At 38.5% G+C, this 27571-nt stretch overlaps 1 protein-coding gene across 4 annotated transcripts in view; it reads right to left on the minus strand.

Annotated features, from left to right (window-relative positions):
• The window catches only part of Sbf2 (SET binding factor 2), a 395017-nt gene that overhangs the window by 189145 nt on the left and 178301 nt on the right, over positions 1-27571 (minus strand). For all 4 annotated transcript variants that reach the window (XM_075971874.1, XM_075971873.1, XM_075971872.1 and 1 more), the window contains exons 4-8: positions 14584-14703; positions 12821-12931; positions 12177-12282; positions 4912-5044; positions 2765-2873 (exon numbers count right to left, since the gene is read on the minus strand). In XM_075971874.1, coding sequence (XP_075827989.1) covers positions 2765-2873; positions 4912-5044; positions 12177-12282; positions 12821-12931; positions 14584-14703 — 579 coding nt within the window. The remainder of the gene's footprint in view (positions 1-2764; positions 2874-4911; positions 5045-12176; positions 12283-12820; positions 12932-14583; positions 14704-27571) is intronic.

The raw sequence follows: 27571 nt of genomic DNA on the forward strand, positions 1-27571 counted from the left end.
AAGAGGTTCCTGGCTATCACAGTAAGTTATAGGTTTAGAACTTCATTACATTTCCCAGCTTCCTATGAAATTAGGCATTGTACATGAGTACACTTCTGTCACTGAAGGATGAAAAAATATGTGCACTTCAAAAAAGGAGTATTGTAGGGCTCTTTAATGTTCTCTTTCTTCTTTCCATAGGGAAGAACTATCACGCATTAGTCATCCAGACGGTGACACTACCTGAGGGGATTGTAACAGACAAGCAAAGAAGGAAGGGGGATTGGATGGTAAGTGATGCCATGGAACCAACTGTTTACTCAGGCACATTGGAGAGTTTCTATGAAGTGCTATGGTTAATACAATGTCATGTTAACTGAGCTATTGAATTTGGAGTCTATAAGAATCAATAAACAAAGAAATATGCACCAAACAATTACTGTTTAGATGCAAACCTAGCTTGAAGTAGTAACACACCTGTAATTCCAGTCCAGCACTTGGCTATCTCCAGCTATGTAATGATTTCAGGTTGTGATCAGCCAGTGACACATTAGACCCTATCTCAAAACCGAGACTAAAATAGACAGAAACAACATCCTAAAAGATCATATTTAAAAATAACTTATATAATTATAAAATATTTTGATGATGTGACTGCAATTCATTCTATTTCATTAATTAAACTGTTAAATCTACAACTGGCAAGATCTGGTTTGCCCGATCTCTATATTTAGTAGTACTAAAATTATTTCCAAATTGTATTGGGCCTAATTTTTAATGAACATGTTTAGTAGCTTACACATCTTTTTATGACGACACTGAAGTTAAACAGAGCTAGTTATTAAATGGCATGTTAGGAGGACTGATTGGTATACACGTGAGAGTCTTGTCTACTCTTTCCATAGTGTCAATGATATCTCTGATGTGGTTCCAGCCGCAGTTGCTATGTGAGGAGCCTCAAACTCTCTTTCTTTGCTGGCACTGACAACAGAAATAGCGTTACAAAGTCTTGTGGGTTAAGATGTCATACAACCAAATCCTTTAGGTAAAGAAATTTTCTTATATGCTTCCTGAAAAGTGCCACATAATCTGCTCCCTTCACCTCAGTCCTAGGGCTTCAGAGCATACTCCTCATCTCACATTAAAAATCCCAGGCCATTACTAGGCCGTTCTTACATCTGCAAACACGCTCAACAGAAATTTGTTTCTCAATCCATTATATCTATGGATGCTATTTTAATGTTTTATCGCTACAAACAACCACTACCTTCTCCTTCCCTATGATGGTCCTTAAATACTGATCTTTACTAAATGTATCAAGTTGTCACTCAGACAATTTCATCAGAGAACTGCAGTTTCTAAAATTTGATTCTGATATCCTCTGATGCACACTGTTCCAATCCTACTGAGAGCATGATATCCAAAACAAACAGACTATTCTTGAACTAGCGTTAGCTTCACTTTAGTCACATAGATTAGGAATTTGGTGGGGGCTCATACTGAATTTGAGTTCCACTAAATTTAAACTTTCTTCAAACTATTTTATTCTTGCTAGTTTTCAGGCATTCTACATTGGTAGATCTCATTTTAAAACACTAATAAATTAAGCATTCGTCAGAAAATTATGAATAAAATAGATTATTAATCCTTATCATCTGCAGCAGTGGTTCTTAACCTGTATGCTGTGGTCCTTTTGCAGGTTGAACAACTATTTCACAGGGGTTGTTTAAGACCAACAGAAAACAGAGATATTTATATTACAATTTATAACAGTAGCAAAATACAGTTATGAAGTGACAATGAAAATAATTTTATGTTCAGGGGTCACCATAACATGAAGAAATATATTAAAGGGTCACAGCATTAGGAAGGTTGAGAAGCACTGATCTACAGGAATACAAAATTCCTCATATGAGAAGTACGGTAAGATAAAAATGATCTGCTACACAAGGGCTAAAGCGAGGCACAGTGGCACATAGCACCACTTACTCAGAAGACTGACACCGAAGGACTGTCGTGAGCTCAGGAGATAGAGGCTAGCCTAGGCCATTCAGCAAGACCCTGTCTTTTTTGTTTTATAACTGACTGGTTAATTACTTAATAAATGTTTGTCAGAGAGATGTGGGGGGCACACACATGACATGGTACATGTGTGGAGATCAAAAAACAACTCCCAGGCCGGGCGGTGGTGGCGCACGCCTTTAATCCCAGCACTCGGGAGGCAGAGGCAGGCGGATCTCTGTGAGTTCGAGACCAGCCTGGTCTACAAGAGCTAGTTCCAGGACAGGCTCCAAAACCACAGAGAAACCCTGTCTCGAAAAACAAAAACAAAAACAAAAACAAAAACAAAAAAAAAAAAAACAACTCCCAGGAGTTGATTCTTCCCTTCCTCCTTGTTTGAGGCGGGGTTTCTCTTATTTCTGCCACACTGCTCACAACAGAATAGCGAACCTATAGACTTCCAGGTGTCTCTCCTAGCTCTGCTAGGAGTGCTGAAATCCCAAACACCACTTCTATGAACCTAGGTCAAGTATTTTTACCCTGAGCCATCCCCCCTGTCAAAAGTCGTCTTATTCATAAATAAATATATGAATGAATTAATAAATTCTTTAGAACCTACTTGCAAAATTAAATATATTAGATTTCTTGATGTTGTTTTCCTTCTACTCTGTCTTTTCTATGGGAAATGCACCATTATCTGAAAGCAATAAATGATGTGAAACCTTCTAAAACTCAAATACAAAAATCTCAAGCAAGATGTGGACATTTACAGCTGGATACTTACAAGTTCATGAACATCAGTCTTAAAGATGGAGTGTACGCCAATTATGAAAGGAGTTGGAGAACTCAAAACTTCTAGCAGCTGAGCAGGAAGAATGGGAATGTAAGGGTAACTGAAAAGAATAAAAATATTTTATTTATACTATTTTCCCACAATGTGAACCCATTTCCCTTTATTTTTATGCAGTCTGAACTATAAAAGTATATTTGCTAATTATTTGAGAATTTCACACCATATATTTTGATCATATTCACTGACTCCTCTCCAGCTCCTCCCCAGATAAACCCCTACCAACCTATGCCACTCTCAGCTTCATGATTTCTTTTTAAAATTTTTATTATTATTTTAATGAATAAAATTAATTATTATACATAATATAAATCCATTAAAATAATAAATATTATTAATTGTTTCAACTTACTACAATGTACTTCTATCATAGTCACCACCACTCCCCTCAGATTCACCCCACCTCCTTACTTGCCAACTCTATCTATATTCTTTTGTTTTTTTATAGTATGAATTTAAATTTATTCATATTTAGATCAAGTGGGCCTGGTTTGGTGGTGCCAGCCTTTAAGCCTAGTATTTGGGAGGCAGAGGTAGGTGGCTAAGAATTCATGGCTGGGTTGGTCTATATACTAAGTTCTAGGCCAAAAAGGCTAGGTCTGCATATGAATTCACAGCAGTTGTGAAAGCATGTACAGAGCCCGTGCAAGTCCAAGCCAGACCAAATTTGGCATGGAGATGGGAACCAGGCATTCAATCCTACCTCTAGCTATGGAGCTATAGTAATTGTTAGCTGCTAGGAAAGGGAGAAATGGTTTTCTCTGTAACTGTAAGTCCACCATCCTCCAGCGGAAGACCACACATCCAAGATTATTTGGGCAGCAGAAAATGACCTTGAAAATTTTATTTATTTATTTTTAAGGATACAAAATTGGGTGGGTAAGTAAGGAGAGTGGATCTGGGAAGTGGTAAGAGGTGGGGATATGATCAAAACATGAATGAAACTCTAGAAGAACTAATACATCTTTCTTAAAGCACTGAAGAACTAAAGAGAAATCAACTTTATTGCATGGAGTAATTTTCAAAATCTCAATGTTTAAGATAGAATCATAGAAAATAAAACACAAAGTAAATGGAAGTCAGGTAGGTAGGTGTCTTTCTTCTTCTTCCCAAAATACATGCTGTTCCAAAGCACTTTTCCTTATGCAGGCCCTGATATCAGAGGGGAGCACTGGCAGGACATGCACTCTCAAGGCAATGAAATGACTTGTCTAAATTACACTGTGCTTGATGTTCACATTCAATAACCACATAAATTAAATTTTTTATGAAAATTCCAGAGGTGATCTAAAATTTTATCTAATGTTCATAAACTTTTAAAATTCTGGGACAATATGATTAGTAAATTAGATCAGAGTAAAATATTCTACCTGTAACATGACCTATCATTATGGTTTAATTTTTAAAAACTGTTTTAAATTTTTTATTATATTTAATATGACTCTTAAAAATAAGTGGGAAATTTATAATGAAGTTCTGTCTAATCTAGGTTTCACAATTACCAATGTATAGCCACATATGTCCACTGACATATGTTCAATTCTCTATGTTACACTGAAGTAACTACTTTGCATCATTTATATACAAATAATTTATGAAGTATCTAAAACAAATAGGGACTCTTCATTAACAGAATTCCAATAGCTTCTAAAACTTAATACATTAGGTTCAAATGGCACTAACAAAAGAATTTTATCAGAATTGAAAGATAATTAAATATTGATGATAAGTTAAATATTTTCACTAAGTTAATCATCACTCAGTCATGTACATCTTGGAAAAGTCCCAAATTTGAGACTAGACTTTATTAGAATCATAATTCTGTAACTTCAATAAGTTCATATAACAAACCTCTGTGGTTCAAACTAATTGGGTCCTGACTCTCCCTGCCTCCCCAATGGTTTCTCTGTATAGCAGACCAGGCTGGCCTTGACCTCACAGACATCCACCTGCCTCTGTCTGTTGAGTGCTAGGATTAAAGGCCTGTGCCACCACCACCCAGCCTGGTCATGACATTTTGACTTATCAACAAATAGTGCATAATATGGGAATAAATACAACTACCAAGTAAAAAACTTCACCTGTATTTAAGAGGAAACATTAAAGACTCCAGGGCTCGACAGGCATCACTAAGTCTCTGGAAACTTGCTGAATGGAAGAGAACTTTATTTTCTGTAAGGACTGCACAAAAGAGGTTGAGGACATTTTGAATTCCTGAAAACACAAGAACAAAGGCTTACTTAACACAACAAACTGTACTGTATTGTTACCAATCACAGACTGTTTATGATAAAGGAACAAAAGTAATATTCAGGGATCTCCCAAAGAAAATACTTGATTGACTTAACCAATACAACATATAAATAGATACCTGTCTTCCTGGATGTCTACTCTTTACACTATTGTGATAATCACTGAGCATATGGCCTGTATGAAAATTTACTACTGCCTTCTTCATCTCATCTCCAAGGTCTGTATCTAAGTTCCCATTAGAGATGTTGGCATTGGTTTTTGTTCTCCTTTAGAGTCTATTTGTCTGATGTTAAAACAGCCAGGTGTTTTAAGATGACATTTCAGTCACCAATAATCACATATACAACAGTGGTATGATAAGGTCATAATAGAGGTGACAAATTCCTAGTAGGACAATGTGGCTGTCCTAAGTATCACTGTTCGATGCATTATTTATTTGTGATAATGTAGGCATAATAAAACCATCATTAGTCATATGAAAGTATAGCACATACAGTGAGGTGCCATGAATAATGTGATCAATGACAATATAATTGGCTTATGTATTTACTATACCACCATTTTGTTTGTTTTCTGTATTCCTTCTACTTACAAAGAAAACTATATTGTGTTATGCTAGCAGCAGTCTCACACATTTTGTATTTATAAAATGTTTTATATATTACATTGATTCTTAATTGCATCATTTTCTCTTGTGCTTGATTTAATCTGTTATTTTGCACACGTGGCCCTCAGTTTAATAAGCTATGCTGTCTGTTTTCACCGTATAGCCTAGATATGTAGTGGGCAATACTATCTAAGATATGGAATTGGAAGGACATATGCTTGAGGATGTCTACCCAAGAACTTCTTGCTATTCTTTGACATAACTTTATGAGGTGAGCAGCTAATCTGCTATTCACTGTGCTGACTTACCATAGGACCATAAAATGGAGCCAGCCAAACATGGAGTGAATCTCTTAAAATAAATCTTTCAAAGGTTAAGAGCACGGACTGCTCTTCCAGAGGTCCTGAGTTCAATTCCCAGCAACCACATGGTGGCTCACAACCTTCTATAATGAGATCTGGTAACCTCTTCTGACTTGCAGGCATGTGTAGGCAGAACACTGTATACATAATAAGTAAGTAAATAAACAAATAAATATATTAAAAATTAAACTTTTTTCAAAGTTGTTGTGGCTGAAGGTATTTTGTCACACTAACCAAATGCTGACTTACACACATGGTTTTCTATCTTTTTCCTTGAGAGTCTGTTGTTGTGGAATATTAATTTAAGATGTGTTACATTTATTTATGCTACAGAATATTTGTTTAATGATGCAAAGATGTATGGTATTCTTTTATGTTGTATTTATTTAACTCTGTAAAGCTGTGTTACTTTGCCTACCTAAAACACCTGATTGGTCTAATAAAGAGCTGAATGGCCAATAGCTAGGAACTGTCATTTCCATCATACTCTGGGTCCCACAGCCATCAGCATTCAAACAAAATGCTTAGTCACCCTAGGTGCTAGCATCCCATGGTCACACATGTGCCATCAGCATTTAGGCAAATTGCCTAGTCACTCTAGGGCCTTATGTCCTATGTAATCTATGTGCATGCACCACATGGCATTGTAATCTCTAGGCATGCACAGCATGGCTACATAAGCCCCTATGCACATGTGCTGAACTACCTTTAAAAAGCAGACATGTCAGCCCACATTCTCTTTCAGACAGGCCTGTGCACCACACTCTTTCCTTTCTATTAATAAAAACTCTTAAAGTGGGTTTCGTTTTGTATCTTGCGGTCTATTCTCATGTATGGTGCTAAGGCTCAACTGGCTCTCATGCACCCCTCTCCTTTGGGCCAGGATCCTGGACCAGGTTCATCTAAAACTGACCATATTTCATTTGCCAGGCCACTGGATCACTTCTTACAACATTGGCTATGTCAGTTGCTGAGTTTGTCCCCTTGTGGTCGGCATAAATGTCTCCCTAAACCCATAGGTGTGGCCAGTGAGCATGTGGCCCCCTTCCGATGTTCTTGGAAACTAGGGTACACCCAGCCACTGCCTTTAAGGCTATGGCTGGCCCCTTTTGCCAACACTCACCTCTGGTGAGCACCCAAACAGACTAGGCTCCCATAAAGCCAGTACACGCATTAGGTTCAAAACCCAGTGATATTGTCCTTGGCTTCTCAGTCAGCCCTCATTGTCCACCAAGTTCAGAGAGTCCAGTTTGATCCCATGCTTTTTCAGTCCCAGTCCAGCTGGCCTTGGTGAGCTCCAATTAGACCAGCCCCAGAGTCTCAGTGGGTGGGTGCACCCCTCCGCGGTTCTGACTTCCTTGCTCATGTTCTCCCTCCTACTACCCCTCATTTGGACCTTGGGAGCTCAGTCCAGTGCTCCAATGTGGGTCTCTGTCTCTATCCCCATCCATCGCCAGATGAAGGTTCTATGGTTATATGCAAGATATTCGTCAGTATGGCTATAGGATCGGGCCATTTCAGGCTCCCTCTCCTCAGCTGCCCAAGGATCTAGCTGGGGACATCTCCATGGACACCTGGGAACCCCTCTAAAGTCAAGTCTCTTGCCAACCCTAAAATGTCTCCCTTAATTAAGATATATACTACCCCTAAATTTTATATAATTAGTAATCTCAAATTTTAAGATGTTACATTGATTTTTATTCCCAAATAACAAGATTTGTTGCTGTGTTCATAGCTAGTTACTTAGAAAATAACTGTCTTAAGCTATGACCAGATGCCTACTTAATCCTGAATACTTTCCTAGCTGCTGCTGTCTATTTCCATCTAATGCTGCACAGTAACAGTAAAGGAGACACAATGGAAAACACTTTGTGACACTTTCCACTGAATAGTAAATAAATATGTCAACAAACGCTATGTCTCTGCTTTCAAAAGAGAAAACTGAGGAACAGAAGAATATACTTTTGTAGTGATATTTTGTTTGTTTTAACAATTAAGCTTGCCTGAAGATCAGAGTGCAGAGCTAAGCCACTAGAGCCCAGGGAGTCGTGACGCACACCTTTAATCCAAGGATTTGGGAGACAGAGGCAAATGGGTCTCTGTGAGTTCAAGGCCACCCTGGGCTACCTGTGATTGAATAATGTATAAAAGAGAAACAGAGCTTACACAAAGTTAATCCCAGCACTAGGGAGGTGGAGACAGGAATGATATGGCTGGGCAGAGAGAAAAATAAGGGCAGGAGGAGACAGGAGTTCATTGCAGTCTGAGGACAGGATTATCCTTTTGGTCTGAGGATTTGGTAGAGATAAAATGTCTCTCTAGAGGCTGGCTACACTGCTTCTCTGATCTCTCTGCTTTCACCCCCTAATATCTTAGTCTGGGTTTTTATTATTAATACCTATTAGAATTCATGCTACATACTTTTTGAAAAGAATGTAGTTTATCATGTGTATACATATGCTCATACAATGTATGTGGGAGTATACACATACATGTTACATGCCATGATACACATGTGGAGGTCAGAGGACTATTCCGTGAATAGTCTGGTTTTTTCCTTTCACCTTTATGTGGTTTTGGAGACAGAAATCAGGTCAGCAAGCATGCATAAGAGCATATTCACCTGCTCACCTACTCACAAGCCCAGAAGGCTATACTCTGAACACAAGATGTATTCTGGAAAGCCTATTTTCCTTTCTGATCAGTTTATTGCAGGGAAAAGTTTAATAGTAGTTAAGGTTTAGTATAGTCATGAAGATTTATCATTTAATTGATGAATATCTATTAATTGCCTACTTTCTCTGCATATTAGATTATTACAGTGACTTATTAGACTTCTGAGATAGGACAGAAAATGCTAAATTCTTGGGGATTGAGATAAATATAAGGTAGACTCTTAGAAGTTCACGGTACAGTGAGGATAACAAATTGATAGTTAAAACACATGAAAAATACAGATACATATAATACGAAAGATAGCATAGAAAAGAGGGCAATTAATCCTCCTGCCACTTAAAAGCTGTATGCTCACATGTTGAGGAAGTATGTTTTATAGAACACTAATCTCTGAAAGGACTGAAAGTTTACACAAGGAGAACTTTGTGACAAGAAGATCAACTCTTTAATTAGGGCCCTCTTGCCACAGAGAAATGTTCATGTTCAATAAAAGATAACTAAACAGACTTATTTAATAGTAGCACTCAAGTGCCATAAATAATATGAATAACTGGGGAGATGATTGAGATGATAAAAGATCTGAGATCATACATCCCCAGCACCTCTAAAAGCCAGCCATGGCCACACACACAAATAACAGAGTTTTATAAGCTTCTTCAAACATTCCTAGTTTTGGTTAGTCCACCCTCTACTCCATTCTCCCACTCTACTTTAACATTTAGAGTCCTATATTCGCTCCCTGCTCTTTCATATCACGTGTTTTATTCTTCCCAATGTTATGTGGCCATTTTTTCCAGGATTAAAACCTTCTGTCTTGGAGGGAAGCTGGTCAAAGGTGAGGTGAAATAACAGATGCTTCTAAGGGAAAGTGAAAACATTCTATCCTACAAAGAACCTCCTTTAAGATGAAGGATATAAGAAGGAAGGTGAGGCAACAGGACATTCCAAAGAGTGGAAAAATATTCCTTTCTGCAGCAAAGTCATTGAAACTGACTTGATTCACTAAGCCCGTTCTTCACCCCGCTCCCCAAAGCAGTAAAGGCTACTGGAAGACAACAAAAAGGCAGATCAGCCAAGCTGCCTGGAGAACAAGAGAGCAGCCAAACTGCCCTAAAGAGGTCAGACCAACTGACCTACTGGGAAATGGCATGCTCCTGTATGATGGGTTCTTTGCAGTTTGTGCAGTATGCTCCTAGTTTTCAGTTTTCATGAGATGTGACCCATGCTGGAGTAGGCTTTCAGTGATGTAGGCTCCTTTGAGTCATTTCTGCTCCTGTAAGTAACGCCTCACCCCGACTTGTGTAAGTAGTACCAATAAGTAGCATTCATTGGTTCATCAAGCTGGGCTTTGGTGATATCCTTACTTTGGTCTGTCATTGGTTCCCTACTTTGCATGAGTAAATGTTTCCTTGTGTCTCCCAAGAACGGTGTCACATACCTTTTCATTGTATTTTTTTTAAACTTGGACTTCAGGATCAAAGTTTCCCAAGTAAGAGTGAATCCATACCTGGTATTATAAACATAAGCAAAATCCATGGCTAGGGAAGTCACAGGATCCAGGGCAGAATTTTTTGATATTGTTTTTTCTAAATGCCATGTTGTCAAACTGCCTTCTAAATAATTGTTTAGATTCACAGATCAGTCACTTTCTTTAAAAACTGTAGCCACTAATAGGTTTCCTATGCTCCAATAGACAGCCCCACACCCACTAGCATATGAGCAACAGTAATTGGACTGTGTGGGTTAAAAATAAAAGTTACAAGAGGAGAACATGAAGTTAGGAGGGAGATACAATGGTGGGTCCTGAGGGAATTCATGGGGAAGGAGTAGGGGGGGGGGTGGATCTGACCACGATCGTTTACATACATGTTTGAAATTTTCAAAGGTAAATAAACATTTTAAAAAATTGCTGTGTTTTTATTACTTGGTCTGAAAATTTTTTAAACTCCACGCAGCTTCAAAATGTTTCCTTAGCAGCTTTATAAGACCATGGTAGTTTCATCTTTATTGAGATACATATGCTTCATATATTATAAAATGTCCTGTTCTGTGCTTCCAGACCCATCTAAGCCCATACTTGCCATTGAGTAATTCCAATTTATAGGCTGGCCTTAAACGTCTGCAATCTTTCTGTTTTAGCTTCCTGAGTACTGCGATTATAAAATTCACTGCTTAGAGGAGTACAATTCAGTGGTTTTAATAAAAAGTCATATACTACTATTAGTATCTAACCCAAATCAATTTCATTACTCAAGAGAAATCCTGGACCTTTTAGTACCCCAAAGTAGCCTAGCCTCTGGAAAATACTATTCTAGTTTCTGGCTATATATATTTGCCTGTCCTGAACTTTTCATATAAGCAGAATCATACTATATGTGGTCTTTTGTTTCTGGCTTCTTTCACTTAACAAAGTTTCAAGCTACATCTATGATATAGCATTAATCAATATTACATTCCTTTATATGGCTTAATAAGTTGCCATTGAGTGAATATACCATAAGGTATATTAAAGCATTCATTCATAACAGACATTTAAGACTACTTATTTCTATTTTGTATAAGGATGCTTATTCGAATTCACACATCTGCAGACAAGTTTTCAGTTAAGAATTTTGTTTTTTCTACCACAGACTAGATTGCAATTAAAGAAAATAATCATAAATTATTCATTCTTTTCATGTGACAGTTTTCATTTGACACAGCTATTTTTAATTTAATCTATGTTGGATATATCAATAAATCATTCCTTTATATTGTAATTGTATATCCCAACTCATGTATAGATCAAAGAAATTAATATTTACTATATTAATATATTTCTAATATTAACTCCCTATTACACTAAGACTGCTTTCATTTTTTTTTTACTATCATACAATGGCTATGGACATTTATGTGTAAATTTTTTTTAATTGAAAAAATTTCCAGTGTGTAAATATTTTTATAGATATATATTATCATTTCCTTTGGGTAAATGCGTAGGAATAAACTTAACTTAAACAAGTAAACAAACTGTAGTCCAACGTATCTTTTCACATTCTAGTTAACAAAGAACAATGTTCCAGTTCCTCTATACCTCCTCAAATATGCAGGCAGACAATCTTTTGACCAGCTATAACACCTGATGTGACCATCTAGAGATGGCCTTAAGTTATATATCTCATTACAATCATACCAAGTAGTAAATGCCAAGTGTCTCTTATCTATCTCCTTTCTTTGCTGTAAGTTGCTCCCAAATATCCAAACTATGCCAAAGGGGTGATACAAAAGTAAGTCCCTCGGGAAGCTTGCTCCATTCTTCTCTCCTCCTGACACAGTTAAGTTACAATAGATAATACATAGTTTCTTTATATTTTCTTTGTCACATCAGGTAAATCTAACTTAAATCTTTTTTTCCATCCATAGGTATCTATAAGAACATTATTTTAAAATCCAGGATAAGACATACCTAATTGCTGAAATAAAAGAGCCACACTAGTGCCTGTGACAGGAAGACTGTCATGTAAAGGAGTCTGGATCAGCTGTCTGTCTCCTGCACCCAAGGAAAATAGCTTCTGCATAATGAGAGAAATATATATAAAGTCATAAGAGACAATAGGAGGCAGTAACATATAACCTAAAGCAAACAAGTTACACTGTGTACAACTTAAAAGTATCAGAAAAAATCACTCCATGAAAGTTGAAAATGTAGTAGATGAGACACAAAAATCACTGACAATTTTAACTGACTAAAAACGGAGCTGCAGAGAAGCCATGGAGCTGCCAGAGGAGAAAGATGCAAGCTGCCAGCTGGAACCTTGCTGGTAGGCCACGAGCGTTATGGTAAAAAATAAAATAATAGAAATGGGTTAATTTAATATATAAGAGCGTGCTAGAAATATGCTAGAGTCACTGGCCAAGCAGTGCTTTAATTAATACAGTTTCTGAGTGATTATTTTGGGTCTGAGCAGCTGGGAATGAATGAGCAGGCTCCTACAACATAGGATCCTCCTTAAAACAAAAACATTTAAAGACTTCTTTCTCTTTCTTCATGATCAAGTCATCTGGAGAGGGCAGGGAAAAAAAAGCTTATCTGCCTTTCATTCTATTTACCTGAGATCCTCCAGCAGCTGGGACAAGGCAAGCACAAAGATTTGCAATGAGACTTTCCAAAGAGACACTCAGGCTGTCCACGTACACTGTATAGATCAAACCCAAGCAAGCCTGCAGAGAAAGGTGCATGCAGTCATTTCATGGCAGTGTCACTAAAAATAAATAGTGACATCTCTTCTAGGAAAATGTCTCTTTGAACCACGGAAATTATACACTACATTGAACATGAAACAAATCTTAAGCAATAAATTAAGCTTATTAAATTTTTCTGTAGAAGCAGAACACCCTCATGAGCTTCCAAGATGAGTTTATAGAAAGCAGAAAGCCATAATTTGTAAAACAGGTATCTCTGTTAAGATAACCACTCCAGCTAATTTGCAAGGCTGAATTGTTGTTTTCTATACAGTTTGCCTGGTGGTTTCTAGCTTATTTTAAGAACTCCATATTTCAAGATAAAAATTCAGAGATACTGTTTTATGGTTCTTATAAATCCACAATATTTATAGAACCTTAAACTTCTAAGAATTATAACAATAAACAGCAAAGCGAGCACGATAATAAGACTAACATTTTGAGCTCAGAAGACAGTAAGTGGTGAAATAAGATAAAATGTAATCTTTCTTTTCTTTATTTTACTTATGTTTGGGGTGTGTGTGCTCATGTGTAAACACGGAAGCTAGAGAAGGGTTCCAACAGTTTTCTTCAGGAGCTCCCTACCTTATAATTTGAAACACAGTCTCTCACTGAATCTGGAACTCATGGGTTCAGTTGGACTGGCTGGCCTGTGAGCTTTGGCAATCCTCCTGTCTGCCTGAACTGTTTCCTCCATCCCAGCACTGAGGTCAGATATGTGGCCAGTCCTGTGCTTGGCTTTTTACAGGATTGCTGGGATCTAAATTCAAATCCTGTTGTTGGTGCAGCAAGCTCTTTTCTCACTGGTTCCTTTTCTTGGTCGTAACATACACACTCAATCAATCTTTTAGCTTACTGAAATTTGTGACTAAAAAATTAGTAATTGTCACTAATTTACAGTATGAAGTAATCACACACACACACACACTAAATAGTATGTCACAAAACACACTAAAGGAGTCATAATTGTCACTGTACTAGTGAGGGTGCTATTTATTCTAAAATGCATAATCTCATTTTCTAGTTTTTATACTTGAGTATTAGTACAGATATTTCCACTTTCATACATTTTTATATTTGAAAAGTCTGAGTATTACAAAAGGGAAAAATCTGTAAGGAACAAGTAGTGCCTCACTATGTAGGCCAGGCTTACCTAGGACTTCGGATCGCTTGTTTCTGTCTTTTGTATACTAGAATACTAACATGGGCCATCATGCCTGGCTTTAAACAATATTTTAAAGACATGATCAGAATTATCTGAAATCTCACATTATCCTATTTACTGTAGCCTAAGTCCACAAGCTTAATAAACATGTTCACAGTTGTTATGCTATGTGTACATTTTAAATTTCTTGAAGGTAATCAAATTATTTTTATGATTTATAATCTTTCATTTACTTAACATAAAGTCTGTTTTAAAACAAACCTTATTAGTGTGACTAGCTATGTTAACTAAGGGTTGATTTCATCCAATACAAATTTGTTTCTTCCCCTCACAGCGCTCTCATTTTATTGGTGAGTCACTAACTCACTCTAACAGGATTTCTAGTGCAAGAAATCTTGTTGCCTTAGTTTATTCAAAACCAATTTATACAATAATATAGATTAAAAATTACAACTGAGTTCTTTACCCTAAAAATTTCTGGGTAGTCTAATCTGGATACTAAGACGAGGCTTTTGGGAGCAAATACTTCTGCAGGTTGAATTAAAGCAGACACTTCTTCACCTTCAATATCTTCCTTCTTTGTTCCCTAGAAAAAGAGAAATTACAATCAATGTACAAAGTCTCCCAGGTTCATAATTCACACAATATATTCAAAGAACGCAGCATACAGATAATTTATAAGAATCCAAATTAATTACAAATATTAGGCAAGAAATGACAAAGTAAGAAATATTTCTTTCATTATTTTTCAAAACTCCTTACGCTACAGATATGTATACCAAATTTGAGTGTTTAATTTCTAAGGAATCAAAGTAAGACATGTATAAATTAATCTTAAGTAATGACCCAAACAATTAAAAATGTTAATTATGTAAGTGGAAAGTCATTCTTTAAAAGAATGGAAAAGGTCTACTCTAAAAATAATGCATTGATTTTCATTTGTTTTCCTATTTGGCCCAATATTTTCCTCCTGTGGGGATTCTTAGGCCTGCAGAAAAGTAAAGCACACTGCGTAGTCAAGTGCTTCTGTTCACATGCAACAATAATAGTTGCCTTAAAAAGAAAACACTTTGTACAGGAAATAATTAGTGTCATGAAAATGTAGGCTTATAAACGGTTAAAATTTAAAGTAGAGTTACAACAAAAAACCAAAATTGGAAGAAAGAAAACAGCCTAAGTTTCGACAACTAACTACTAGTCAATAAGCCTGTAAAAATATTATTTGGAATGCTAAGGGTAAAGAACACTGGCTAGTCTTCCAGAGGACCCAGTTAGATTCTAGCCCCCACTTGGTGGCTCCCAACTATCTATAACTCCACTTCCAGGGGATCTGAAGCTCTCTTCTAGCCTCATGGCACTACATGCAAGTGGTACATAAACTTAAGTAGTCTGATGGAGGAGGGTCATGGTCATGTGTCTATGTGTTACTTTCATTGGTTAATAAAGAAACTGCCTTGGCCCATTGATAGAACAGAAAATCAGGTAGGCGGAGTAGACAGAACAGAATGCTGGGAGAAAGAAGCAAATTCAGGTAGACTCTATAGCTCTCCTCTCCAAGATGGAGGCAGGTTAAGATCCTTTCTGGTAAGCCACCACCTCGTGGTGCTACACAGATTATTAGAAATGGGTTAATCAAGATGTGAGAATTAGCCAGTAAGAGGCTAGAGCTAATGGGCCAAGCAGTGTTTAAAAGAATACAGTTTCTGTGTAATTATTTCGGGTAAAGCTAGCAGGGGGGCTGGATGCAGCCCCACAGCTCCTTCTACAGCAGTCAAAACACCCATTCACATAAAACAAAAACAAAAGCTTTGGATGGGGCCATGAGGCCTTGAACATGCTTTGTGAGCACAAGGGTGGGAGACAAAGCACAAGGTGGAGCAGTGTGCTGCCTAGTGCCCACCGCAAGAACCACACACTGCCATTAGCATGTGTATCTTCTCACTAAACCTCATGGTGGCCAAGTCCCACTTCTAGTACATATCACAGTTAAAGAAGAGGTCCTAGGAGAGATTGTGTATTTGGATAGTTGTTCAAGAAGTTACCAAGCAGGAAGAATTTCAACATCTGGCTGCACTATGATTCTGGCAGTGGCAGGCATAAATATTGCCAGTACCGTGACCAGAGCACAGAGGGAAGCACCATGTATTCCATCTAACCGCCATCAATATGCAGTGGTATCAGAGAGGGAAGCACCATTTATTCCATCTAACCGACATCAGTATGCAGTGGTATCACGACAGGCGCACTCATACATGATGCATTCAACCATCAACGTAGATGAGATGGCAACTGACAGCCCTCTGTCAAATAATCCAAGGCTTCAAGACGAAGTTCTTGTTGCTCCAGGTGATGCTAGCAGAAGTTGTGCCAAGAGGCCCAACACCTTTTTCTAGATGGAGAAGACCACCAAATAAAGTATACTAAACAGTTAAAAAAAAACTTAAAAAATTTTTGAATCCACAAATATTACCTGTGTACTTACTGTCTGAAAAGACTCTGTTTTAAGATGAGAGTGGGGAGAGCAAGCTAATGAAACACTAAGATTTGCTAGAGGCTATTCTGAGATTCTAGGATATTTCCTCTAACTGAAGCCCCTTTTCTCTTCTTTTCCAGTATCTATGGTACAGTTTAAACTTATTTCCTCCTCAAACTGTCCTTTACTGACCTTTGCTCTCCTTCATTCCAGTATGGCTTATCAACACATCAAAAGTGCTTATGCTTGCTAGTCAATATTTCCCCAAATGCCATAAAATGCCATTGTCTACTTGACATAACAAACATGGTCAAAAGATAATCTTTCTCCCTAAACTTCATTCTCCTATAGTAAGTGGCCCGTGTGTATTAATGGCAATCTCATTTTTTGTGTGGCAAAACTCAAATTAAATGGAGAGAAACTCAAAGCCATCCCATTAAACTCAGGAACACGACAAGGCTGTCCACTCTCGCCATACCTCTTCAATATAGTGCTTGAAGTTATAGCAATAGCAATAAGACAACATAAGGGATCAAGGGGATTCGAATTGGAAAGGAAGAAGTTAAACTTTCGTTATTTGCAGATAATATGATAGTGTACATAAGCGACCCCAAAAACTCCACCAAAGAACTTTTACAGCTGATAAACAGCTTTAGTAATGTGGCAGGATACAAGATCAACTCCAAAAAATCAGTCGCCCTCTTATACACAAAGTATATGGAAGCAGAGAGGGAAATCAGAGAAGCTTCACCTTTCATGATAGCCACAAACAACATAAAATATCTTGGGGTAACTCTGACCAAGGAAGTGAAAGATCTATTTGACAAGAACTTTAAGGCACTGAAGAAAGAAACTGAGGAGTACACCAGAAAATGGAAGGACCTGCCTTGGTCTTGGAATGGGAGGATCAACATAGTAAAAATGGCAATTCTACCAAAGGCAATTTATAGATTCAATGCAATCCCCATCAAGGCCCCATCAAAATTCTTCACAGATCTTGAGAGGACAATAATCAACTTTATATGGAAAAACAAAAAACCCAGGATAGCCAAAACAATCCTATACAATAAAGGATTGTCTGGAGGCATTACCGTCCCTGACTTCAAACTCTATTACAGAGCTACAGTGATGAAAACAGTGTGGTACTGTCATAAAAACAGAGAAGTCGACCAATGGAATTGTATAGAAGACGCGAATTTTAACCCACAAACCTATGAACACCTCATTTTTGATAAAGGAGCCAAAAGTATACAATGGAAGAAAGAAAGCATCTTCAACAAATGGTGCTGGCATAACTGGATGTCAACCTGTAGAAGAATGAAAATAGACCCATATCTATCACCATGCACAAAACTCAAGTCCAAATGGATCAAAGACCTCACTATCAGTCAGAACACATTGAACCCAATAGTAGAGAAAGTGGGAAGTACCCTACAACTGATGGGCACAGGAGATCGCTTCCTATGTGTAACCCCAACAGCACAGACATTAAGGGCAACATTGAATAAATGGGACCTACTTAAACTGAGAAGCTTCTGTAAAGCAAAGGACACTGTCACCAAGACAAAAAGGCAACCTACTGACTGGGAGAAGATCTTCACCAACCCCGCAAAAGACAAAGGTCTGATCTCCAAAATATATAGAGAACTCAGAAAACTAGACTTTAAAATGATAATTAACCCAATTAAAAAATGGGGCACTGAACTGAACAGAGAATTCTCAGCAGAGGAAGTTCAAATGGCCAAAAGACACTTAAGGTCATGCTCAACCTCCTTAGCTATCAGGGAAATGCAAATCAAAACAACGTTGAGATATCATCTTACACTTGTCAGAATGGCTAAAATAAAAAACTCCAATGATAGCCTTTGCTGGAGAGGCTGTGGAGGAAGGGGTACGCCCACCCATTGCTGGTGGGAATGCAAACTTGTGCAACCACTCTGGAAATCAGTGTTTCGGTTTCTCGGGAAATTCGGGATCAACCTACCCCTGGACCCAGCAATACCACTCCTGGGAATATACCCAAGAGATGCCCTATCATATGACAAGAGCACGTGTTCAACTATGTTCATAGCAGTATTATTTGTAATAGCCAGAACCTGGAAACAACCTAGATGCCCTTCAACGGAAGAATGGATGAAGAAAGTGTGGAATATATACACATTAGAGTACTACGCTGCGGTAAAAAACAATGACTTCTCGAATTTTGCATGCAAATGGATGGAAATAAAAAACACTATCCTGAGTGAGGTAACCCAGACCCAAAAAGATGAATATGGGATGTACTCACTCATAATTGGTTTCTAGCCATAAATAAGGGACACGGAGCCTACAATTGGTGATCCTAAAGAAGCTAAGTAAGAAGGTGAACCAAAGGAAAAACATATAGTTATCCTCTTGGCTATGGGAAGTAGACAAAGTTGCCGGGGAGAAAATTGAGATCTTGGGGGTGGGGTGGGATGGGGGTAAGGGGAGATGGGGAGAGAAAAGGGAGAAGGGGAGGAAGGGGGAACTTGGGGAAAAAGGAGGATTGGGATAAAGGAAGGTTGGATAGGGGAGCACGGAAGCACAATTCTTAGTTAATGGAGCCACCTTAGGGTTGGCAAGAGACTTGAACCTAGAGTGGCTCCCAGGTGCCCAAGCCGAGGTCCCCAGTTAATTCCTTGGGCAGCTGAGTATAGGGAACCTGAAATGACCCTATCCTATAGCAATACTGACGAATATCTTGCATATCATCATAGAACCTTCATCTGGTGATGGACGGAGATAGAGACAGAGACCCACACTGGAGCACTGGACTGAGCTCCCAAGGTCCCAATGAGGAGCAGAAGGAGGGAGAACATGAGCAAAGAAGTCGGGAACACGAGGGGTGCACCCACCCACTGAGACAGTGGAGCTGATCTATTGGGAGCTCACCAAGGCCAGCTGGACTGTGACTGAAAAAGCATGGGATAAAACTGGACTCTCTGAACATGGCGAACAATGAGGGCTGATGAGAAGCCAAGGACAATGGCTCGGGGTTTTGATCCTACATAATGTGCTGGCTTTGTGGGAGCCTAGCCAGTTTGGATGTTCACCTTCCTAGATATGGACGGAGGGGGGAGGACCTAGGACTTACCACAGGGCAGGGAACCCTGACTGCTCTTTGGACTTGAGAGGGAGGGGGAAAGGAGTGGGGGGAGGGGGAGAAGGGTGGCAGGAGGGGGAGGGAAATGGGAGGCTGGGAGGAGGTGGAAACTTGTTTTTCTTTTCTCATTTTCTCAATAAAAAAAAGATTTAAAAAAAAAGAAACAATCTAAAAAAAACTCAAAATTATGATTTTTGTCTCAATTACAGTTCATACCCAACTGTCAAAATAGACTGACCTCTCAGTTTACCCGCTGATACTACCAAACAGCAAGCCAACACCCTCTTTGGATTATGACAACAGCCTGCTTTCATTCCCTTTAAGCCTTATTCCTCCTTGCTGCTCTTCAGACACACTATGTCTATCTACTGGGACCTGCCTATTGTTTCTTCACCTGGAATGCTTTCCAAATTAATGTCTATCGTGTTCCTGTGTCTATGTCATGTTCTTACATTCTAACAGCCACAGCTGACCTCTCTACCTGAAACTGCAGAGTCTAACATCCCTTGTCCTTTTTCTTTCTTATTTTCTTTCTCCATGTTCTTATCACTATCTAACACATCCACAATTTTTAATAATCTTAGCCTTTTCTTTCATTTTCTATTTTTTGGTCTGTTTCTCATACAGAATTAAACACAGGTCAGGATTCTGTTTTGTTCAATGATGATTACTGAGCTCCTAAAACAAGGGCTGGAACATGAGGTTATTACCTGGTATTTGTTCACTGTATAAATGCAGGAATTAAGGGTTCTTAGAATGGTTTTCTGGGTATTTCACCAAGAGACATTTTCCCTTCTCACTTAGAGGCCAGGAACTATACTTTCACTTCCCTTTAGAGTCTACTTGGTTTCTAGGACAGTGCAATATAACCAAAAAATTTGATGTCCAAGAAATGCACACATCTAAAGGAAACTATTTGTATTAAAAAGGTCCATATGCTCTTGAAAGGGAAAGATCTTGATTTGTTGCAAAGAGAGGGCCCACTTATTCATCCCAGCCGCCCAGCTAGCTTACACCCGAAATAACCACACAGAAACTTTATTAATCAAAACACTGCTTGGCCATTAGCTCTAACTTCTTTTTTTTTTAAAAAAAAATATTTTTTTTATTTTTATTTATTTATTTATTAAGGATTTCTGCCTCCCCCCCCCACATCCGCCTCCCATTTCCCTCCCCCTCCCCCGATCAAGTCACCCTCCCTCATTTGCTCGAAGAGCAATCTGGGTTCCCTGACCTGTAGGAAGCCCAAGGACCGCCCACCTCTATCCAGGTCTCCAAAGGTGAGCATCCAAACTGCCTAGGCTCCCCCAAAGCCAGTACGCACAGTAGGATAAAAATCCCATTGCCATTGTTCTTGAGTTCTCAGTAGTCCTCATTGTCCACTATGTTCAGCTAGTCCGGATTTATCCCATGCTTTTTCAGACCCAGGCCAGCTGGCCTTGGTGAGTTCCCGATAGAACATCCCCATTGTCTCAGTGTGTGGGTGCACCCCTCGCGGTCCTGAGTTCCTTGCTCGTGCTCCCTCTCCTTCTGCTCCTGATTTGGACCTTGAGATTTCTGTCCCGTGCTCCTCTGTCTCTGTCTCCTTTCATCACCTGATGAAGGTTAATATTCATGAGGATGACTATGTATTTGTCTTGGGTTCACCTTCTTACTTAGATTCTCTAGGAACATGCATTATAAGCTCATTGTCCTTTATTTATGGCTAGAAACCAAATATGAGTGAGTACATCCCATGTTCCTCTTTTTGGGTCTGGCTTACCTCACTCAGGATAGTGTTTTCTATTTCCATCCATTTGTATGCAAACTTCAAGAAGTCCTTGTTTTTTACTGCTGAGTAATACTCTAATATGTATATATTCCATACTTTCTTCATCCATTTTTCCATTGAAAGGCATCTAGGTTGTTTCCAGGTTCTGGCTATTACAAACAATGCTGCCATGAATATAGTTGAACATATACTATTGTTGTATGATAGGGCCTCTCTTGGGTATATTCCCAAGAGTGGTATTGCTGGATCCAGGGGTAGGTTGATTCCGAATTTCCTGAGAAATAGAAACACTGCTTTCCAGAGTGGTTGCACAAGTTTGCATTCCCACCAGCAATGGGTGAGTGTCCCCCTTTCTCCACAACCTCTCCAGCAAAGGCTATCATTGGTGTTTTTTATTTTAGCCATTCTGACAGGTGTAAGATGGTATCTTAAAGTTGTCTTGATTTGCATTTCCCTGATCGCTAGGGAAGTTGAGCATGACCTTAAGTGTCTTTTGGCCATTTGAAGTTCTTCTGTTGAGAATTCTCTGTTCAGCTCAGTGCCCCATTTTATAATTGGATTGATTAGCCTTTTACGGTCTAGTTTCTTGATTTCTTTATATATTTTGGAGATCAGACCTTTGTCTTTTGCGGGGTTGGTGAAAATCTTCTCCCAGTAAGTGGGATGCCTTTTTGTCTTAGTGACAGTGTCCTTTGCTTTACAGAAGCTTCTCAGCCTCAGGAGGTCCCATTTATTCAATGATGCCCTTAGTGTCTGTGCTGCTGGGGTTATACGTAGGAAGTGGTCTCCTGTGCCCATGTGTTGTAGAGTACTTCCCACTTCCTCTTCTATCCGGTTCAGTGTGTTCGGACTGATAGTGAGGTCTTTAATCCATTTGGACTTGAGTTTTGTGCATGGTGATAGATATGGATCTATTTTCATTCTTTTACAGAGTGACATCCAGTTTTGCCAGCACAATTTGTTGAAAATGCTGTCTTTTTTCCATTGTATACTTTTAGGTCCTTTATCGAAAATCAGGTGCTCATAGGTTTGTGGGTTAAAGTCAGGGTCTTCTATTCGATTCCATTGGTCGACTTCTCTGTTTTTATGCCAATACCAGGCTGTTTTCAATACTGTAGCTCTATAACAGAGTTTGAAGTCAGGGATGGTAATGCCTCCAGACAATCCTTTATTGTATAAGATTGTTCTGGCTATCCTGGGTTTTTGTTCCTCCATATAAAGTTGATTATTGTCTTCTCCAGATCTGTGAAGAATTTTGATGGGATTTTGATGGGGATTGCATTGAATCTATCGATTGCTTTTGGTAGAATTGCCATTTTTACTATGTTGATCCTCCCAATCCAAGAGCAAGGGAGGTCCTTCCATTTTCTGGTGTCTTCTTCAATTTCTTTCTTCAAAGACTTATAGTTCTTGTCGAATAGGTCTTTCACTTCCTTGGTCAGGGTTACCCCAAGATATTTTATGCTATTTGTGGCTATCGTGAAAGGTGATGCTTCTCTGATTTCCCTCTCTGCTTCCTTATCCTTAGTGTAAAGGAAGGCAACTGATTTTTTGGAGTTGATCTTGTATCCTACCACATTACTAAAGGTGTTTATCAGCTGTAGGAGTTCTTTGGTAGAATTTTTGGGGTCACTTATGTATACTATCATATCATCTGCAAATAACGAAAGCTTAACTTCTTCCTTTCCAATACAAATCCCCTTGATCTCCTTATGTTGTCGTATTGCTATTGCTATAACTTCAAGCACTATATTGAAGAGGTATGGAGAGAGTGGACATCCTTGTCGTGTTCCTGATTTTAGTGGGATGGCTTTGAGTTTTTCTCCGTTCAATTTAATGTTAGCTGTTGGCTTGCTGTAAATAGCTTTTATTATATTTAGGTAGGATCCTTGTATCCCTATTCTCTCCAAGACCTTTATCATAAAGGGGTGTTGAATTTTGTCGAATGCTTTTTCAGCATCTAATGAAATGATCATATGATTTTTTCTTTCAGTTTATTTATATGGTGGATTACATTGATAGATTTTCGTATGTTGAACCAGCCCTGCATCTCTGGGATGAAGCCTACTTGATCATAATGGATAATTTTTCTAATGTGTTCTTGGATTCGGTTTGCCAGTATTTTGTTGAGGATTTTTGCGTCGATGTTCATGAGTGAGATTGGCCTGTAATTCTCTTTCCTGGTTGAGTCTTTGTGTGGTTTTGGTATCAAAGTAACTGTAGCTTCATAGAAGGAGTTTGGTAATGACCCTTCTGTTTCTATATTGTGGAATACATTAAGGAGTATAGGTATTAGCTCTTCTTGGAAGTTCTGGTAGAATTCCGCATTGAAACCATCTGGTCCTGGGCTTTTTTTGGTAGGGAGGTTTTTGATAACCTCTTCTAATTCTTCGTGACTAACAGGTCTGTTTAGATTGTTCACCTGGTCCTGGTTCAACTTTGGTATATGGTATTTATCTAAAAATGTGTCCATTTCTTTTATATTTTCCAATTTTGTGTTATACAGGCTTTTGTAGTAAGATCTAATGATTCTCTGAATTTCCTCTGTGTCTGTGGTTATGTCCCCCTTCTCATTTTTGATCTTATTTATTTGTGTGTTCTCTCTCTGTCGTTTAATTAGTTTGGATAGGGGTTTGTCGATCTTGTTGACTTTCTCCAAGAACCAGCTTTTTGTTTCATTGATTCTTTGGACTGTTTTCTGTGTTTCTATTTTGTTGATTTCGGCCCTCAGTTTTATTATTTCCAGTCTTCTACTTCTCCTGGGTGCGTCTGCTTCTTTTTTTTTCTAGAGCTTTCAGGTGTGTTGTTAAGTCCCCAATGTATGCATTCTCCGTTTTCTTTAAGTGGGCACTTAGTGCTATGAACTTTCCTCTTAGCACTGCTTTCATTGTGTCCCATAGGTTTGAGCATGTTGTCTCTTTATTTTCATTAAATTCAAGGAAGACTTTAATTTCTTTCTTAAATTCTTCTTTGACCCAGGTGTGGTTCAGTAGTTGACTGTTCAGTTTCCATGAGTTTGTCGGCTTTCTGTGGGTAGCATTGTTGTTGCCTTCTAACTTTAATCCGTGGTGATCAGATAGGACACAGGTGGACACTGATATTTTTTTGTATCTGTGGAGGTTTCCTTTGTTTCCAAGTATGTGGTCAATTTTTGAGAAGGTTCCATGAGCTGCAGAGAAGAAGGTATATTCTTTCCTATTTGGGTGGAATGTTCTATAGATGTCTGTTAAGTCCATTTGCTTCATTACCTCCAGTAGTTCTCTTACTTCTCTATTAGGTTTCTGTCTGATTGACCTGTCCCTTGGAGAGAGAGGTGTGTTGAAGTCTCCTACTACTAGTGTGTGTGGTTTGATGTCTGCTTTGAGTTCTAGTAATATTTCTTTTACATAAGTAGGTGCTTTTATATTGCGGGCGTAGATATTCAGAATTGAGACGTCATCCTGATGAATTGTTCCTGTTATGAGTATAAAGTGACCATCTCGGTCTCTTCTGATTGATTTTGGTTTGAAGTCAGTTTTGTTAGAAATTAATATGGCCACACCTGCTTTTTTCTTAGGACCATTTGCTTGAAACACCTTTTCCCAACCCTTTACTCTGAGAAGGTGCCTGTCTTTGTGGTTGAGATGTGTTTCTTGCAAACAGCAGAATGTTGGATCCTGTTTTCGTATCCAATCTTTTAGCCTGTGCCTTTTTATAGGTGAATTGAGCCCATTAATATTAAGTGATATTAATGACCAGTGGTTGTTTACTCCGGCTATTCTTATTGCTTTTGGTAGTAGAGATTGTGTGTCTCCCTTCTTTGAGATGTGCTGGTGAAGGGTCACTAGATGCCGGGGTTATTGTAGGCAGTGTTGGCAGTGTTGGATTCCTTGGGTTGCGATTTTCCTTCTATTACTTTCTGTAGGGCTGGATTTGTGGCTACGTATTGTTTAAATTTATTCTTATCCTGGAATGTCTTGTTTTCTCCATTGATAATGAACGATAGCTTGGCTGGGTATAGTAGTTTGGGTTTGCATCCATGGTCTCTTAGCTTCTGTAGTACATCTATCCAGGACCTTCTGGCTTTCATAGTTTCCATAGAGAAGTCAGGTGTAAGTCTGATCGGTTTACCTTTATAAGTAACTTGCCCTTTTTCCTTTGCAGCTCTTAATATTCTTTCTTTAACCTGTATATTTTGTGTTTTGATTATTATATGGCGAGGAGATGTTTTTCTTTGATCCAGTCTGTTTGGTGTTCTGTATGCTTCTTGAATATTTAAATGAATATCTTTCTTTAAGTTGGGAAAGTTTTTTTCCATAATTTTGTTGAATATATTTTCTGGGCCTTTGAGCTGTGACTCTTCTCCTTCTTCTATTCCTATTATTCTTAAGTTTGGTTTTTTTATTGTGTCCCATATTTCCTGAAGGTTTTGTGTTGAGAATTTGTTGGCTTTGCTGTTTTCTTTGATCTGTTCATTTATTTTCTCTATGGTGTCCTCAGCATCTGAGATTCTTTCTTCTATCTCTTGTATTCTATTGATTATGCTTGTTTCTGTAGACTCTGCTCGTTGACCTAGATTTTCCATATCCGGCTGGTCCTCAGTTTGTATTTTCTTCCTTGCCTTCATTTCAGTTTTCAATTCTCGAACTGTTTCCATTACCTGTTTGATCGTTTTATCTTGGTTTCCCAGGGTATCATGTACATATTTACTCATTTCTTCAAACTTTTTGTTATACTTCTCATCCATTTCTATAAGGGCATTTTTTACATGTTGTTTAATGGACTCTATTGCGTTCATAAAGTCAATTTTTTCCACTTCTTCTGTGTTAGGTTGTTCAAATACTTCTGTTGTGAGATCCTTGGGTTCTGGTGTTTTCATGTTGTTTTTCAGATTATTGGGTGAGTTCTTGCCTTGGCGTCTGCCCATCTCCTCCTATTAATCTATCTAATGGGTCTTTTAAAAACCAGATTGGGTTTCCCTGCTGGCCCAGGGCTCCGCTTACAAAATGCCCTTGCTCTGTTTCCTGGTTCCTGCCGCCGGCCAAGAACCCTCTCACCCCTCTGAAGGGACTTCAGGACAGGACCAGGCTCCCTGTTTGCCAGTGACCTGGCCAATCAAAGGCCTATCTCTTTGATTTGATTGTAGTACGGCAATCTGCTCTCCTTATTGCATGCCTGACCCTGCCGCTTGCGTCTGCTGTCGAGCTGGTCTCCCAAAGCCTCTTCCTGAATGCGGTGCCGCTCCGCCGCGTCTGGCGCCGCTGCTCTGCCGCGTCTGGCGCCGCCACTCCCTAGCTCTAACTTCTTATTGGCTAATCCATCTCCATTAATCTGTGTATTACCACATTGCAGTGGCTTACTGGAGATTCTAACCGGCATCCATCTCCGGCAGAGGATCCATAGCTTCTCTGACATTGCCCTTCTTCCTACCACAATTCGGTTCTATCTTCTCCACCTACCTAAGTTCTGCCCTATCAACTAGGCCAAGGCAGTTTCTTTATTCATTACCAAATGAAAGCAACACACAAGCAGAAGGAACTCCTGCACCACTGATTTGATACAAAGAACAAATAAAATGAGTCTGGTTGTTTTTTGGAATCATTAAAAATAACAGAAATGTGATGATTAATAAGTTACCAAAATTTCCAAACTTAATGAAATCATGGCCTTTATGGATTACTAAAAACTCAAAATGGCAAAATGACTGAAATTCATGGAACAGATAAACCTATCCACATTTTTATGAGATTGTGATAATTGCCCTAGATTATCATTAAAAGACAATTCGAGTAAGCAGGTGGCCATTTCAAATAAATGACCATGAGACTACTTTATCCAAAATATAAGCAGAATGTGTAGCCATTACTTAAAGATGTTCGTTAATTAAATAACCACCAATTATTAACAAAAAAGGGGTCAATACAATGTAAATCAGTATTAAGTAAAAACATCACATTTTACATTTTTACACTCATTTTTCTTACAGATACTGAGTTTTACTTTATAAATCCTGAAATGCTGTTATTCTTAACCAAGTAACTGTAGTAGTCTAAGAACTAATGCCCTGAAGGTTAGGGATGAAGCTCATTAGTGAACATGTGCTTAGC

The sequence above is a fragment of the Microtus pennsylvanicus genome, chromosome 5 (genome assembly GCF_037038515.1).
Source record: "Microtus pennsylvanicus isolate mMicPen1 chromosome 5, mMicPen1.hap1, whole genome shotgun sequence".
Lineage (NCBI taxonomy): Eukaryota > Metazoa > Chordata > Mammalia > Rodentia > Cricetidae > Microtus > Microtus pennsylvanicus.